The sequence below is a fragment of the Phaethon aethereus genome (assembly GCF_964289735.1).
Source record: "Phaethon aethereus genome assembly, chromosome: 2".
In the NCBI taxonomy this organism is placed as follows: Eukaryota; Metazoa; Chordata; class Aves; order Phaethontiformes; family Phaethontidae; genus Phaethon; species Phaethon aethereus.
The window spans coordinates 110,855,437-110,870,030 of NC_138582.1; the positions used below are offsets into that span (position 1 = coordinate 110,855,437).

The 14,594-nt window shown below is 36.9% G+C and overlaps 1 protein-coding gene across 1 annotated transcript in view; it reads right to left on the reverse strand.

The window, feature by feature from the left end:
• Nucleotides 1-14,594, reverse strand: part of CNTNAP2 (contactin associated protein 2) — a gene marked incomplete at its 3' end in the record, with an annotated part of 1,307,043 nt that overhangs the window by 752,800 nt on the left and 539,649 nt on the right. The window contains exon 4 of the mRNA XM_081996846.1: nucleotides 8,468-8,615. Within this exon, the coding sequence (XP_081852972.1) occupies nucleotides 8,468-8,615 (148 nt within the window). The remainder of the gene's footprint in view (nucleotides 1-8,467; nucleotides 8,616-14,594) is intronic.

Here is a 14,594-nt window from a genome sequence, read left to right on the forward strand (position 1 = left end):
GCAGTGGAGAACCTCCAGCAGCTCTGTCCAGCCTTCCAGTCTTCCTCTCTCAGCCCCTTCCAAGTAATTCCTCAAGGACTTCCTCTCGGATGTCTTCAGGCTTCCCTGGGCCAGTTCTGGCAGCAGGACATGGGACAACACCCCCTTTCTTCTTCCCCAGGGCATTGTGAGTGCTGTGTTGCTGGGTGGTGGCACTGTCACATGGGAGTGACAGGAACCCCCATGCACAGCCCCACCCACTGCCCCTCTGCCCAGCATTGTTCAGAGGAAGGCCTTTGGGGTGCTGGCCCTGAGGCAGTCCCTGTGCCCTGGAGGCCCAGGGGGCTGTCCCTGCCCATGGTGGCCATGCACTGGGCACAGCCTCTAGGCATGCCTAACATGTCCTCCACCACTCAGCTCCCAAACACAAATGCAGCGCTGTTACTCTTCTCTCAGGCTGTGGCAGAAATCATCCCTGCAGCCCAGAGACCACGCCTCTTCGCTGTCCCCTCTCTACACCAGAGCTAACGTCCATGACGCAATGTGGTGAGGAGGACCAGGGACTTTATCTGGCTGGTTACAAGCCCAGGGGATGTAAGGGGGGATGATTTCAGCAGTCACAGCCTGGAGGAAAGCTGAAGTGTAACCAGAGCCATAGGTTGGGATGGACGGTGCCAACAGACCACCATGCCCCATGCCTGTCAGTGTTTAATAGGCAATTGTACAATGACCTTAATAACCATGCTTTAACTTTTGGTCAGCCCTGAAGTGGTCGGAGAGTTGGACGAGGTGATCATTGCAGGTCCTTTCCACCTGAACTATTCTCTTCTCTTGGAGGGCATTCAATGGCAGCAGTGAGCAAAGGGCGAGGTGACTCTTACCGGCCTCTAGAGAAGGGGCATACCATGTCACTCTTACAGGATGGAAAAACCTGAACATTTTCCCTGTTTTAGAGGATTTGGAGAAAAGTTGGCATCACAGTGACCTAATTCTCCAAAGCTATTCTCATAAAGATGGGACTCCAGCCTTATAACCAGGACTTTTGTGTAGAAACTCAACTCAGTATAGGGATATGATACATATAACTCCCAAGGCTCATTTTTACTTCATAAAGCATTATTATGAACAGTTAAATTTGGTTATTTCCTGTCAGCAATGTTGACCCTTTAATATATGCAGCTTCAGATCAGAGAACACTAACATTACCTTTGGTGGAGAGGAAGCAAGGGTTTACTCATAGCAAGACTCCATTTGCCATTTTGCTTAAAATGAAAATTCATCATCTTCACTTAAACTCTAGGGAATGAGCAGAATAAATTGAACCAAGCCTAGAAGTAACTGCATCCTTAATATATGTTTTATTCCAGACATGCTGGAAAACAAATACCAGTGAGGCCCTTCAGGCTCCAAATCAATGGCACAGAACCAAGAGTCTGAAATTTGCCAAAGTTTTTTGTTTCATGAGAAAAAACCCATCTGATGTCTCTAGTGAGTAAGTCATCACTGAGGAATGGATCGCTCACCACTTACAGGAATGCAAGAAAATAATGCTGGGCAAAACCATCCTGAGCATTCATTCAGGCAAAAAACACTAAAGGTGAAACTATTATGATTAGAATGAAGCTTTTGATTGTATTTACCTGAATGCTGGCATCCTTACTTTCTGAAAAAGCATACTGCAACTTTACTCCCATTTTCTACTTTTTCAGATGTTTATGGATCCTAAGGATACTTTTTAAATCTCCATCCTCCTTTTAACTGATTACAGACCACTGTATGTAAGACCCTTTCTGTGGGGTCTGTAGGCAATTACTGGAAAACCTATTAGAAAATGTTAGTCTGCTCTTTTCCACAAGAGAAGAGTGAGACCTGACTTTAATAAAACTTAATCAAAATCTGCCTAATATTTTCATATTTGGCCATATATTCTGTTTATTTAGCAGTAACAAGTTTTTCTCCAATCCACAGGAAAAAGGTCATAAAAGCTTTTTCAAATGAACCAGCTACATACATCCTCTAAAGGAAATGCTGAATGATTAAAAAAATGTTCAAGTGTAATTGAAAACTGCCTGAGAATACAATTGAACAAGCTGGTGGGGCATGTATTCATACAAAAGATACTTGTTTTTCTCTGACTGATTATACATTCATTGCCAGCTAACAAATGAACCTGTAAAGAATACAGACGGTTGTTGCAGTTCTCAAATCTGTAGTGCTTGAGAATATCTACCAGTAACCTCATTACAACTAGAAATGGAAAAATAATGGAGTTTTCGGTTTGCTGTCAGTTTCAAAAAGTTGAGAGAAAAAAATTCATGTTGCATCAGCTTAACAACAAGGTAAAGAACAAAACATAAAAGTATGTTCTTAGAACTTTTTTTTACCACAAACTCATTTCATGTCAAATCTTTCTGAAATATTCAATTTGGAAAAAAAGAGTTAAGATTAAACAATAAGGTATTTGGAAACATTTTTTTCTGTTTCACTTGAATCTTCTGATTTTAGAAGTAATTTTTTTAATACACTACACAAATGCTAAATCTTTTTTTTTATATTTTTAAAATGCAGGAAATAGATGTTTTAAATGTTAAGTGGTACCTACTACCAAAACAGACCCATATTTGTTACTGGTAACAACCAAAAGTGAAAAATGGACTGAAGCCTGTTCTCACTTACTTTCATGCCAAAATATATGAGCATGTATGTAGGAACAATCGCAACCATCGCTTTCTGGAGAGGGGATGGAGGAAAACAACCAGTACTGAGAATGTTTGTAAAGAAAGATGGCATTTTTGGTCTTAAATTGCAAAACTCTACTGTTCAAAGAGTACCATGACCTGAGAATATATGAAGGATAAAAAGTATCCATTTTCATGACCCTTAAGAAAAAAAAAAGATCTCCTGCATGTCAAAAAGCTAGAAAGTATCCTAACAAAGAAGCAAGCTTATAAATAGAGCACATATTCAAACAGAGCTTTAAAAGTTTGCAGAGGAAAAGTTCAACGGTTCATTTCTCTCACTCTCCATAGTTTAAATGTGAGTATTCAGCCGTGGACCTTTAATGTCAAAAAGAAAATATCAAGCTATGTTTGTAGCTGCTGAGCTGTGAAGATGATAGCTAAAAATCAAACACATAGACCTAAATAGGTATAGAACTACCCAGTATAAAAATACTGAAATTTAAGAGAAAAAGGGAAAAAAGGTTGGATATTTAGCAGAACTCCTAACCGTCCCATCCACTCTCACAAGCAAAGCTACCCAGTACACAGGGACCTGTGCTAAATGATTGTTTCAGTTCTGTGGTTTTCCCCTCACATTAAAATCTTTGTATATTCAAAGCACTGTTACTTACAGTGATTTAACAAAATTGCTAGAAATATGATAATATGATATCACAAAATATACACTTCAGAATGGTCCTTCCCTTCTGTCAGTTAATATTTTTATGCAGTTCCACCATTTACATGGTCAGAAAAGTCTTAGTGGCACATTTATTATAAGTAATAAAATATCATAAGAAGAGTCAGGGAATTGTTTATGCAGATTACTGTACTACATTAGTATGTTCATCATTTGAGTGAATATTCTCATAGGTACCAAAGTGCAATAGCAGAAATATGTATGCATACGTTCATATACATATAGAGCTGTATTTTATTCAGCACAGGGTGTTCCAATAGCAATCATGACACTTCAAGGGTCTTTGACCCATACTTTTATTTTTTTTAAATGCTATGTTGGTGAAACAAAATGTTCAGGGTATACTATTGAATCTGTCCAGATGAAACTTGATCAGATTCCACAAAACATCAGTCATAGCGGCTTTCTCGTCTATCTTAAATAGTCCCTTTGATGTTCGGATGCAATAGATGATTCTGGACAGGATGGAGGTCTCTCATTAAGTATGTATGACAGTGAATGAGAGATGGATAGTTAGTGCCAGTAGCATGAAACCAAGCAAAGGAGATTTCAAAGAAAGTATCACAGAAAATTTCCTAACAATGAGTATAGCTGAGTGTGGAATTAACAATCAAAGGAAACAGTGGCCTAAGTCAAAGTTACTGCAGGCAGATGGGATTAACTACACCAATGATTACCCAAAAGATCTGTTCATCCCATAGTTTTTAGCACTTCAATACTTCCTAATCAGCTCTTGCAAACATTCACTTGTCTCATCCCTTAAGAGCATCTCCAAACCTTATTTTTGTTCTTGTAACTTGTTTACATGACCAAGGTTCTGTTCCCTTTACTATCTGAAGAATAACTGTTCTCCATATAAACATTCATTATTTCATAAAACCCTAAGGACTCTGGTTATTATTTTTCCTTCTTTTCCCTCTCTCCATAAAAAAATCAGTCAGGAAGCTGAAACAGTAACATTCGACATGTAGCATAATACAGGTAGGATAGCTAATAACTGAAATGAACAGATCTGCAAACGCAGCTCAGGTGACATTTGTTCAGTTCCACTGCTTCATAAGTATTAGCAAACAGAGCTGCTCAGTGAATGGAAACAGCTCAGTTTGCAGCCATTCATGGAGCTTTAACTTTGTTCCTGCTACCTATTTGCCTTGTGTGTATTGAGTATTTGCATGACTTTCTGCCATCTCCAAGTGATTTTTTTCAAGTATATCCTACATTTCAAGAGTGAATCATTTGGAATTTGAAAATTCTTACCATTAGTTGCACAACTGCATCAAAAAGATTCAGATATACAGTTTAGATGCAGAAAATCAACACAGCCGTATCAAAAAAACTCTGTGAACAAAGGTATCAGTGAGTGCTTTCCACTCGTAGGATTTCAGCAGCCAGAAGGCCTCATACAGTTATTTGTAAAAATGTAGCCAGAGACTATGCAATAGTATCACTATTGCCGTTTTTGCAGGCATTCGTCTGTCACACGATGGAGATTAAGGGAACTATTCATATGGCAATGATCCTGCAGGAGCTTATTATGATCTTCACGAATCAGTAGTAAAATGTACTATATTGTAGTTGTCATAGCCTCCAGATGCCATGTCTTTGCTGCCAGTCTCAAAAATTCATAAACGTGGACATGATGAAAGATATATGTCACGTGCCTTTGCCCTCTGTCTCCAAAAGTGCACGAATACAAATCTGCCATCAGTTTTGACTTAACTGACTCAGTGGATATTTTGCCTTTGGTTATATTGCTTTCTTCTCTGTGACTTGCTTTTTGATAAATGATGTCACTGCAAGTGTAAAGACCCTTTCCCCTTTACAGTGTATGGAATAGATTGTTTTAAAATAAAAGCTAAAACTCCCATTGAGTAAAAAATGTTGTTTATGTAACATAACAGTCTATTTGTTGTTGTTTTTCAAGCTTGTTTTTCTCATGCAACTCTCCATTAACTTAGCCATTAAGCAAGTTATTTACCCATTTTTAATACTTTTAAAAATAATAGTCAGTTTTGCCCTATGAAGAATGAAAATATTTTCTAAATTTGATGTCACCATGTATTCACAGATGAAAATACAATGTTCATTCTGAATCTTCTTGTTGTAGAGTGAGGCCCTAATTTTTTCTTGGTGACTTCTACGAGCTCTTCTGTTAGAAGACAACCCCACAGATCTCATCTACACAAAATACAAAGGTGCAGTTTCAAAGACAGCCCAGATTTCAAACTTAAAGCAAAATAAAACAAAATTGAAAGAAGAAGATTTGGTAATGCTGTGAAATTCTTCAGGGAACAGATGTAAGCTCTAATCCCTCTCTGTAAATTACACCTTTTTTTAACTTTAATTTGCTGGGCAAAGGAGAACATGGATTTCACCTCTGGTACAAAAATATTAAATGTGTATCTTTTATGTATACCCAAACAAAATAGGAACTAGAAAATATAGCAATTAATGACCTGACTTTTGAATAAGCAGTTCAATACAAGGAAGTATTCTTTTAATACTCTGAGACTAATGACCAGGTTGCAGTAGTGTGCAACGAAAGAGTTTTTGTAGTCACTAAGTTTATGGCTTCCCAATTAAACCCTCCTTGCACTGTGAGAAAATACACGATTTTTATATCTGAAAATGTGCTCTCAAAAATATCTAAATAGGAGAATATATTCAATATAATCTATACACTTAAAGAAAAATTATTAATGCAATATGTTGGGCAGCCTTTTTATTTAAGTGATATTTCCAAAACTGGGGGCAGATTGGACTGGAAGCCTATTTTTTAATCAGGCTTTGAAAATTACTGATTATCTAAACGGCCAGTTCCTTCAATGACAGCAGGTTTAATCTGCAAATCACACTGGTTAATGATAGTGCTTATATTCACATGCAAATATATGCACTTCTAATCATAAGGCTAAAAACTTTGCCTCTGCCATGGAATGATGTAGCATTATATACCTGGCTCCAAATGACACATTTGAAGACAAGTTGGGAATTTGTACATACTACTACCTTGTTCCAGTAATCATAGCAAAGGGCTGCATTCCTCTCTCTTAACAGTGAATTTTTAGTTTTTCTTCTCAACTGCTCTGCTGCTATCTACTGATAACATTCTTGGGACAGCCCAATTCCTGCATGTAAAAACCACACTGCAGTTTAGGAGGGATTTTGAAAGAAAAGTCCCTATAGACATAAAAATGTAAAATATTATTACTACCGTCATATTAAAAAGAACCCAACAATTATTGAAATCACTTCTAATACAAGCAGACCAGCAATGCTCTCTCAGTAAAATCACAAGGTTATGTTTGGCCACTTCAGTTCTTCTGAGAAGACACATTTTATCAGTATTTTCATAGTTCCAAACATTGTTTCCTTGGCTGTCAAGCAAGCAACTTTTCATCAAATAACTGAAATAATTTTTTCAACAAGCTATGTTTTACTTTTTCTCACATTTACTTTAAGCCTCTAAAAGCATCCTGTCATAGACCTGCAGTATTTTGTTGACCCATTTCATCAAAAAATTTACTACTTTTATCTGTAAATATTGCAGCAAAGAACATGGGTTTTATTCTTTGATTCTGCTACATTTTTTCCATTAAAGGGTGTCATATTTGACAGTAAACTAGATGTTGGTTTCTTGTATCAAACACCTGAATTTGCATTTGATGTACAAGTAAGAAGGTATACTTAAAAGACTTAAAAGTAACTATCATGCTGCAACATTAACCATGCTGTAGTGTTTGTTATACTTAAAATAGCACGTAAAACATTTTAGCAGCATGACAGTAAACACTTTTTTATTAAGAGCCATGTAATGAATAATCACAGTGGTACCTAAAACTTCAGGAGCTCAGTTTCTCTTTGAGTAAGGATCAACTTTAGAATAACCCACTGTTCCTCAGATAATAGATACACTGCTGTTTTTTACAAGTGTATCTAACACCCATGCGTGCCCTCAGCAGAGCCGCACCAACACCATAGTGAGTTTGGTTTCTCAACTAAGTTGCTGCAGCTGCTGGGATATTGTCTGTGGTTTAATATACATTTTTAAAATAGGGCTTTAATTCTTTGCATGGAAATAGGAAAAGTAATACCAAAACTCTGTTCTTCATGGTTCTTGTTGGTGCTAAATGAAAGAATATAGCCTTTTGACTATCTGTGCAAATCAAAACAACAACTGAAATCACAAGGTGTTTTTCTTTCTTGCTAGGTAGGATGGCAAAGGGCTCCCATATGCCTTCAAGTCACTGAGTGAAGTCAATGGATGAGACTTACAGATGCATGGTCCTTACCTTATTCTAACACCTGGTTATTAAAAAACAAATCTCAAATGGCTCCTTCCAGCTAAAATATCAACAAAGCCAGGATACTGCATAAAAAATTACATACTTAGAAATAGGACATCTGACAATTTTCTGCAGGTTTGTAAACTTTCTTTAAGGATTGATTGGATTGAATTCAAGGAAGGACATTTAGAATATACTGTGGTTTTTCTTAAATCATCATTTCTGCTCTTCACTTCAGAAGCGTTAGTACCACTGGTCATCCAGATTTCAAAAGATATTCTAAAGTCATATTCATATACTAAAGGAAAAACCTCTGAGAAACATGCCACGCATTTAGACAATCTGAGCTACACTGATAGAATTCTTATTTATTTGCTTTGATTTTATCTCTAGCGCCAGGCAATGAATTACATCCTGTTTCCCACTTGTTCCCCTCAAGATCCAACATGACATTTGTCTGAATACTATCTTTTCCTCAACCGGCCCATTCAAGCATATATAATAGTAAAAGTATTCTGCAAAAGAAACCATGAAGATCAAAAGGAGCAATTGCAAAGCACTGTCACAAATTCCAATGTTGCATCTTCCAGAGAAGAACTAACTAGCAACTCAGAGTTACGGTTACAATAAATATTTCATGAAGCCCTGGACAGTATAATTAGCAATCCTGGAACATATTAATTTATCTAAGCAAAAGTACTTGAGATTCAGATTTAATCTGTGATCCAAAACCAGATTTTATTTTTGGGGGAAAAAAAACAGATGGTCATGGAAAAACTTACAATAAGAGCAGCCGTAGACTTCAATTCTTAACCCGATTTGGCCCTCTCCATTCCAGTCCAAAGGAACTATCCGTACATAGCGAGCAATAACTGGATGTTGTAAATCGTGCCGGACCACACTATCAGAGTTTGTATTTCCAGGAAATGCCTAAGGGAAAAAGAAGTAAAAGAATATTATTGTATTACATCTATCTCATATGCTATAAAGGTTCTGTTCTGAAGGAAAAGATTAGGTAGTGAAGTCCTCTGAGTGTCTAGGTTACAATGAAGTTTGTTTTAAATGTTTCTTTGCTAGTGACCAAATGAACAGTTGATTTACAAAAATTTCACAGGAATACCAAAACGGTAGCATTGAGACCTCTTTATACACATCAGATATGTTGAAATCATGGAACAGCTGCTGTTAGGTAAGAAAATAATCCATTTTGTATCACTTAGCTGTTGCTCAGTTATTAAAGTGTTAATAAAAATGTCCAGCCCAGAGAGGCTGTTCTGGGGAAGAAGATACCCATCCTCCATCAGCAAGATTACACACACCAGTCATTTTCCTGTAAATACAAACATGGAAATAACTTGCTTCCTACAATACACAGGGACCCATTTAATTTCTCAAATTTCTAAGAATTTAAAAATCTTGCTCTACCTTTCGTGCGTTACCCTCTGGAAAGTGAATGTCCAGTTTCTTTCCTAACCATAGCTGTCACCCACAGCACAGACTATTTTTTGTCAATAAAACTTTGGAAGTCAGGAAAGGACACAAGAGATCTCAAGGAAGTTTTTAAAATCAATGAAGTAAATATTTAGCACTTGGTTTATAGTTTTGCACCTACTGGTAAAATATTTCATAGCATCAAGATTAAAAGTAAACAATACCTATTAGTTAACATAATAGAATGCTTTTTTTTTTTATCTTGTCAGTTTATGGAGAATCCATTCATTCACTGATGGCAGATCTAAGACTATCATTCAGTCATTCTCAACATTTTCAGAGGAACTTTCACACTTCTTCATAGGTAATTTTCAATAGAAAAAAGTGTCCTGTAACAGTGAACAGAGCAGTCATAAAATGAACAGAGAAAAGGAGACCCGTTACCAGAGAGCTTATGAAAATAAGAAATTTTTATGCATGCTCATTAAAAAAAAAGATATTTTTGCTACACAGAATAAAATATTCAGTAGTAGTTGCCACACACTTGCCATCTGAATAAATCCATATAAAATCCTGTAATAAATACCTATAGTGGAACAAAAAAAAAAAGAAGCAACCAGGCTGTACTGCAAAATATAATAATCGAAAATTGGAAAGAGTCAAAATTTAAGTTGGCCCTTTGCATACAGATGTAGCAATACCCCATAACATGCCCAGATACTGCTTATTCCAAAAGGATGTCTTAGATGAATAATTATTTTCTACAGTGGCCAGTAGATCTACATGGTGATAAATGTAAGGAAGATCCAGAGGATCTATTCCTCAGTGGACACAAAAAATTCAGACATATATTAATGGTTATATTCACCTTAATATTTCTGTACTTCAGCTATTAATGTGCTAAATGATGATGATGGCACTCTCACTTCATAGCTGAGCTTGTAAGATACATTAATTTATGTCTATGAAGCACTTACATATTCGAGTGGTGTTTATAATGAAATTAACAGTTCTGTCTTCTGAGCTGAGTAGAAGAGTATAAACAACAAAGGAAAGCATACACTGAGTGAGGACAAAAAATCCTATTGAACAGCTGCCTACTCTCTTCGTCTTGTTCTAGGAATCACAGGACATCATGGAGGGAATACAGAATTTGATCCTTTAAAATATATATTTTAGTGAGCATGCAAAGTAATGCTCCCTATTTCAAGAGCAATTCATGTTTTGGCATGTCTTAATTTCATTATGTTTGGCATAATCTTATCAAAACCCTCTTAATGCAGGTTTTTGCTGGTTGTTTTGTTTTGGGGTTTTTTTGTTTGTCTAATCTGCTAAAAGTATTAGGGGCAAAGGCAGCTGAATATATGAGGGTAAGATATTTTCCATATAACTTGATAAAATGATTGATGAAAACTGATTCTCAAAATCAGAATGATTTTCTGTAGCTCTCCAAACTTTGTGCTCTGACTTGTGCTTTACCAGTCCTTTGTCAGAAAGACTTGGTTCCAAAACCAGAAGACGTTTTGATTATCTGAGAAGATGGGACCAGTACTGTTTGGTATCTTCATCAACGACATAGACAGTAGGATCAAGTGCACCCTCAGCAAGTTTGCAGATGACACCAAGCTGAGGGGTGTGGTTGACACACCTGAGGGACAGGATGCCATCCAGAGGGACCTGGACAAGCTCAAGGAAGGGGCCCATGTGAACCTCATGAGGTTCAACAAGGCCAAGTGCAGGGTCCTGCACTTGGGTTGGAGCACCCCCTGGTATCAATACAGGCTGGGGATGAAGGAATTGAGAGCAGCCCTGCCAAGAAGGACTTGGGGGTACCAGTGGACAAAAAGCTGGACATGAGCTGGCAATGTATGCTTGCAGCCCAGAAGGCCAACCGTTTCCTGGGCTGCATCAAAAGAGGCGTGGCCAGCAGGTCAAGGAAGGTGATTCTGCCCCTCTACTCTGCTTTCATGAGACCCCACCTGGAGTACTGCATTCAGGTCTGGAGCCCTCAGCACAGGAAGGACATGGACCTGTTGGAGAGGGTCCAGAGGAGGGCCACAAAAATGATCAGAGGGATAGAACACCTCTCCTAAGAAGAAAAGCTGAGAATTGGTGGTCTTCCAGCTGGGAGAAGAGAAGTCTCCAGGGAGACCTTATTGCAGCCTTCCAGTACTTAAAGAGGGTTTACAAGAGAGATGGGAACAGACATTTTAGCAGGGCCTGCTGTGATAGGACAAGGGGTAATGGTTTTAAACGAAAAGAGGGTAGATTTAGACTGGATCTAAGGAAGAAATTTTTCACAATGACGGTGGTGAAACACTGGCACAGGTTGCCCAGAGAGGTGGTAGATGCCCCATCCATGGCAACACTCAAAGTCAGGTTGGGCGGGGCTCTGAGCAACCTGATCTAGTTGATGATGTCCCTGCTCATTGCAGGGAGGTTGGACTAGATGCCCTTAAAAGGTCTCTTCCAACCCAAACGTATGTTTCTATGGTCCTGTGTTTGATATTTAGAGCATTTCTATTGGTATATGATCCAGTAGCACTTGCTGAATGCATAAACACAGTCAATAGAAAATAGGGCAGTCTGTCATTAACTTCCTCCATTATTAAAATGCATTCCCTTTACTCTCCAGCAGGACAATATCTTTTAAATATAGCCTCCATTTAGATAAATGTGGTACCATAATACACAGTCTGTGGATAATGCAAACATCAGGCCAAAATCCATCATTGCAAGGCTGAAAAATCAATTTACAGAAGCTTGTGAATTATGTACTATTGCTGTAAATTCTCTTTTTATGACTGAGAATTGTATGTGGACTCAGAAAGGCAGGTTCTTATAAAAAAATTAGTTTATATAATTTTCAAGGGCATGTTTTCTAAGGTTAACAAACAGTTTAATAAGATTTAAGATTATAATTTAGACCCATATCTCTAGTAGGGAGTGAATCTCTGGCTAAAAAGAATATAGATATGTACAATAAGAAACCCCCTTACAAAACTATTTTTGTGAAGAAGGTGGAAATATAAATTGAAAAGGTTTTTCAGATTAATAATCTCATGAACTCTCTTAAATATTATTGCCAGATGTGTGCTTTTCATGGGTAATGTGGTTTTTCTTTAACCTAAACTGGGAAAATTACCAAAATAGCTCACTTGTCTGTAAAACAGGTAGCACTGTCTCACCACTCCAACTCCAAAATCCTCTGTTCTACAAGTAATTTCTCTTCTTGTATTGGATATGGTGAGTAACAACCACTTTTCTCAAAAACAGTCTTCCACAGGACAGCAAAGTAGTAAGAATGAAGAAAGGTAAGAAAATATACCCCTAAATCCTTTCTAAACACTGCTTTTGGATATATGTTGAACAGAGTTTTCAAAAGTACTCAGTAAGAGTTTTATGACTGTCTTGCTTAAAAGCAAATTTTCTTCTGCTCCAAGTATTTTTTTTACATTACCAGGCTGGGTTTATAGGACAGATAATATATTTTAATGGGCCAATTAATTAAGTTTAAAAACAATTTTAAAAAGCACAGAAGCTTTCTTCAGCAGAAGCAGCAGTAAAAAGAAGCTGCATTATCTTTGAAATCACTTTGACTTTATCAATATGCTCCATCCACACTACTGTACATAGAGACACAGTAGAGACATTCAGTATAATTTGCTTTGCATAAACAAAAAACCTGAAAGAAGTGAAGGTAAGTTTTTGTGAAAATTGTAAGAAAGGCTAGGGAAAGTTAAGATTCAGACTCAATTTTGTTTCGTGTATTTACAGAGGAATGATATTCTAATCAATAATTATAAATGTTAAAGCTAAATTATAAATGTATAGTAGTATTGTAGTATAGTAATAAAGTATCATACAGCTTAATAGTATTATTTAAGTAAAACTGATGGAAATTGGTTTACTTTCCTGTAAAAGGACAGTTTTGCAGTTCCATTCAATACTCAACTTTATGAATTCAGCAAGTAGGTTACAAAATCTCATTGTGGGAAAATGCTTTGATCACCTTTTTCAATAAAGGATTAAAAAGAAATTATCAGCATTAAAAGAATTATCTCTGAAGTAAGGAGTCTCAAGACTGAATGAAAAGAAATGTTATTAAGTGCACAGGAGTGGAAGTTTTCATACTTTAACCAAAGAGGAAAAGAATGAAAGAATGTTGGACAGGTACTCAACCAAATGAACAAAAAGACGTTTGTAATCTTTCAGCTCTTAGTGAAGCAGAGAGAAAAAAGAGCATTTCAGCCAAAAAAAATCATCACATATATAACGGAGAACCTAACTTGCTTAAGGGAAAAAATAATTCTTCACCTGATTTAATTCAGGTGAAGAATTCTCCATCCAAATTAATGATTTATTCAGAGGCAAGTATTAAAATTACTTCAAAGTATGCTCTTTCTAGGGTGATGTAAAAATATGGCAATGCATGGAATATTAGGGTGACATTTCTTTTCCAATTAAAAGAGGAAGAAGAACTCTTTTTTTTCCATAACTAACTTTAATTACTAGTAATTTTTTCATTACTTTAATTATATACTTACTATTGTACCTCTTGACAGTTATATTTTGCCGTTAGCATTTTAAGCAAAGGAGGGAACAATTTATGGGTCTGAATTTATGAAAAAAATCTAGGCTTCTAACTTTATTTTGACACAGCAATAGTGAAAACACTAAAGAGTCTATGTTCCATGGTATTATAGCTCTATAAATGGCTTTTATAATCAGAAACAGAATGTGTATGTAAAGGCCACATTAATAAAAGTGTGGTGTTATAATACACGGAAACATCCACAGATAGAAGATGTCTGTGGAAAACGAAACTGGGTTGTCTTTGAGGACTCCAAGGTGAGTTAAGCATGGAGCTGGCTAAACCTTAAAATTTTTATTTTATAGAAAACCTCCAAAATTAAAAAAAATAATACTTTTCAAAACTCTAGAAGGATTACAAACTTGTGAAGTTGACAGCTTTGGTTATGGCTGTCAGGCCTCTGCCTGCATAGCAAAGAAAAACTGGAAAACTTTGGTCTTCATTTAAGTTCTCAAGACCCTGCACCATTGAGGAGAGGAGCAGTGCAGGCTGGTGCTGGGACCTCCCGGACAGCAGTGCTGCAGAAGGGTGTTCAGCACAGCAGGGCAGTCCAAATCCAGGGGCCCTGGAAAAAACTTGCATCACATGCTGGTTCTGCACAAGCTGACTGAAATCCTTAGTAGATTTCAGGGAAAACAAAGATTTTTCAAAAACATGTTCATGTTTTACCACATAAATATTTTTAAAAAGCCTCACCCTTAACTTCATCAGAAAATTGAATCAAGATCTAAGTACCTCATTGCTGCTGAAATATTTTCAGCTAGATACCTATGAAAATCCAGCCCAAATGTATCATGTAAACTGAAACAGCAAGAATAAAAGGACTGGACAAAGGAAAATGTTATGAGATTAACTTCAAGGAGAAAGGGGGGAGCGGGGAAGAG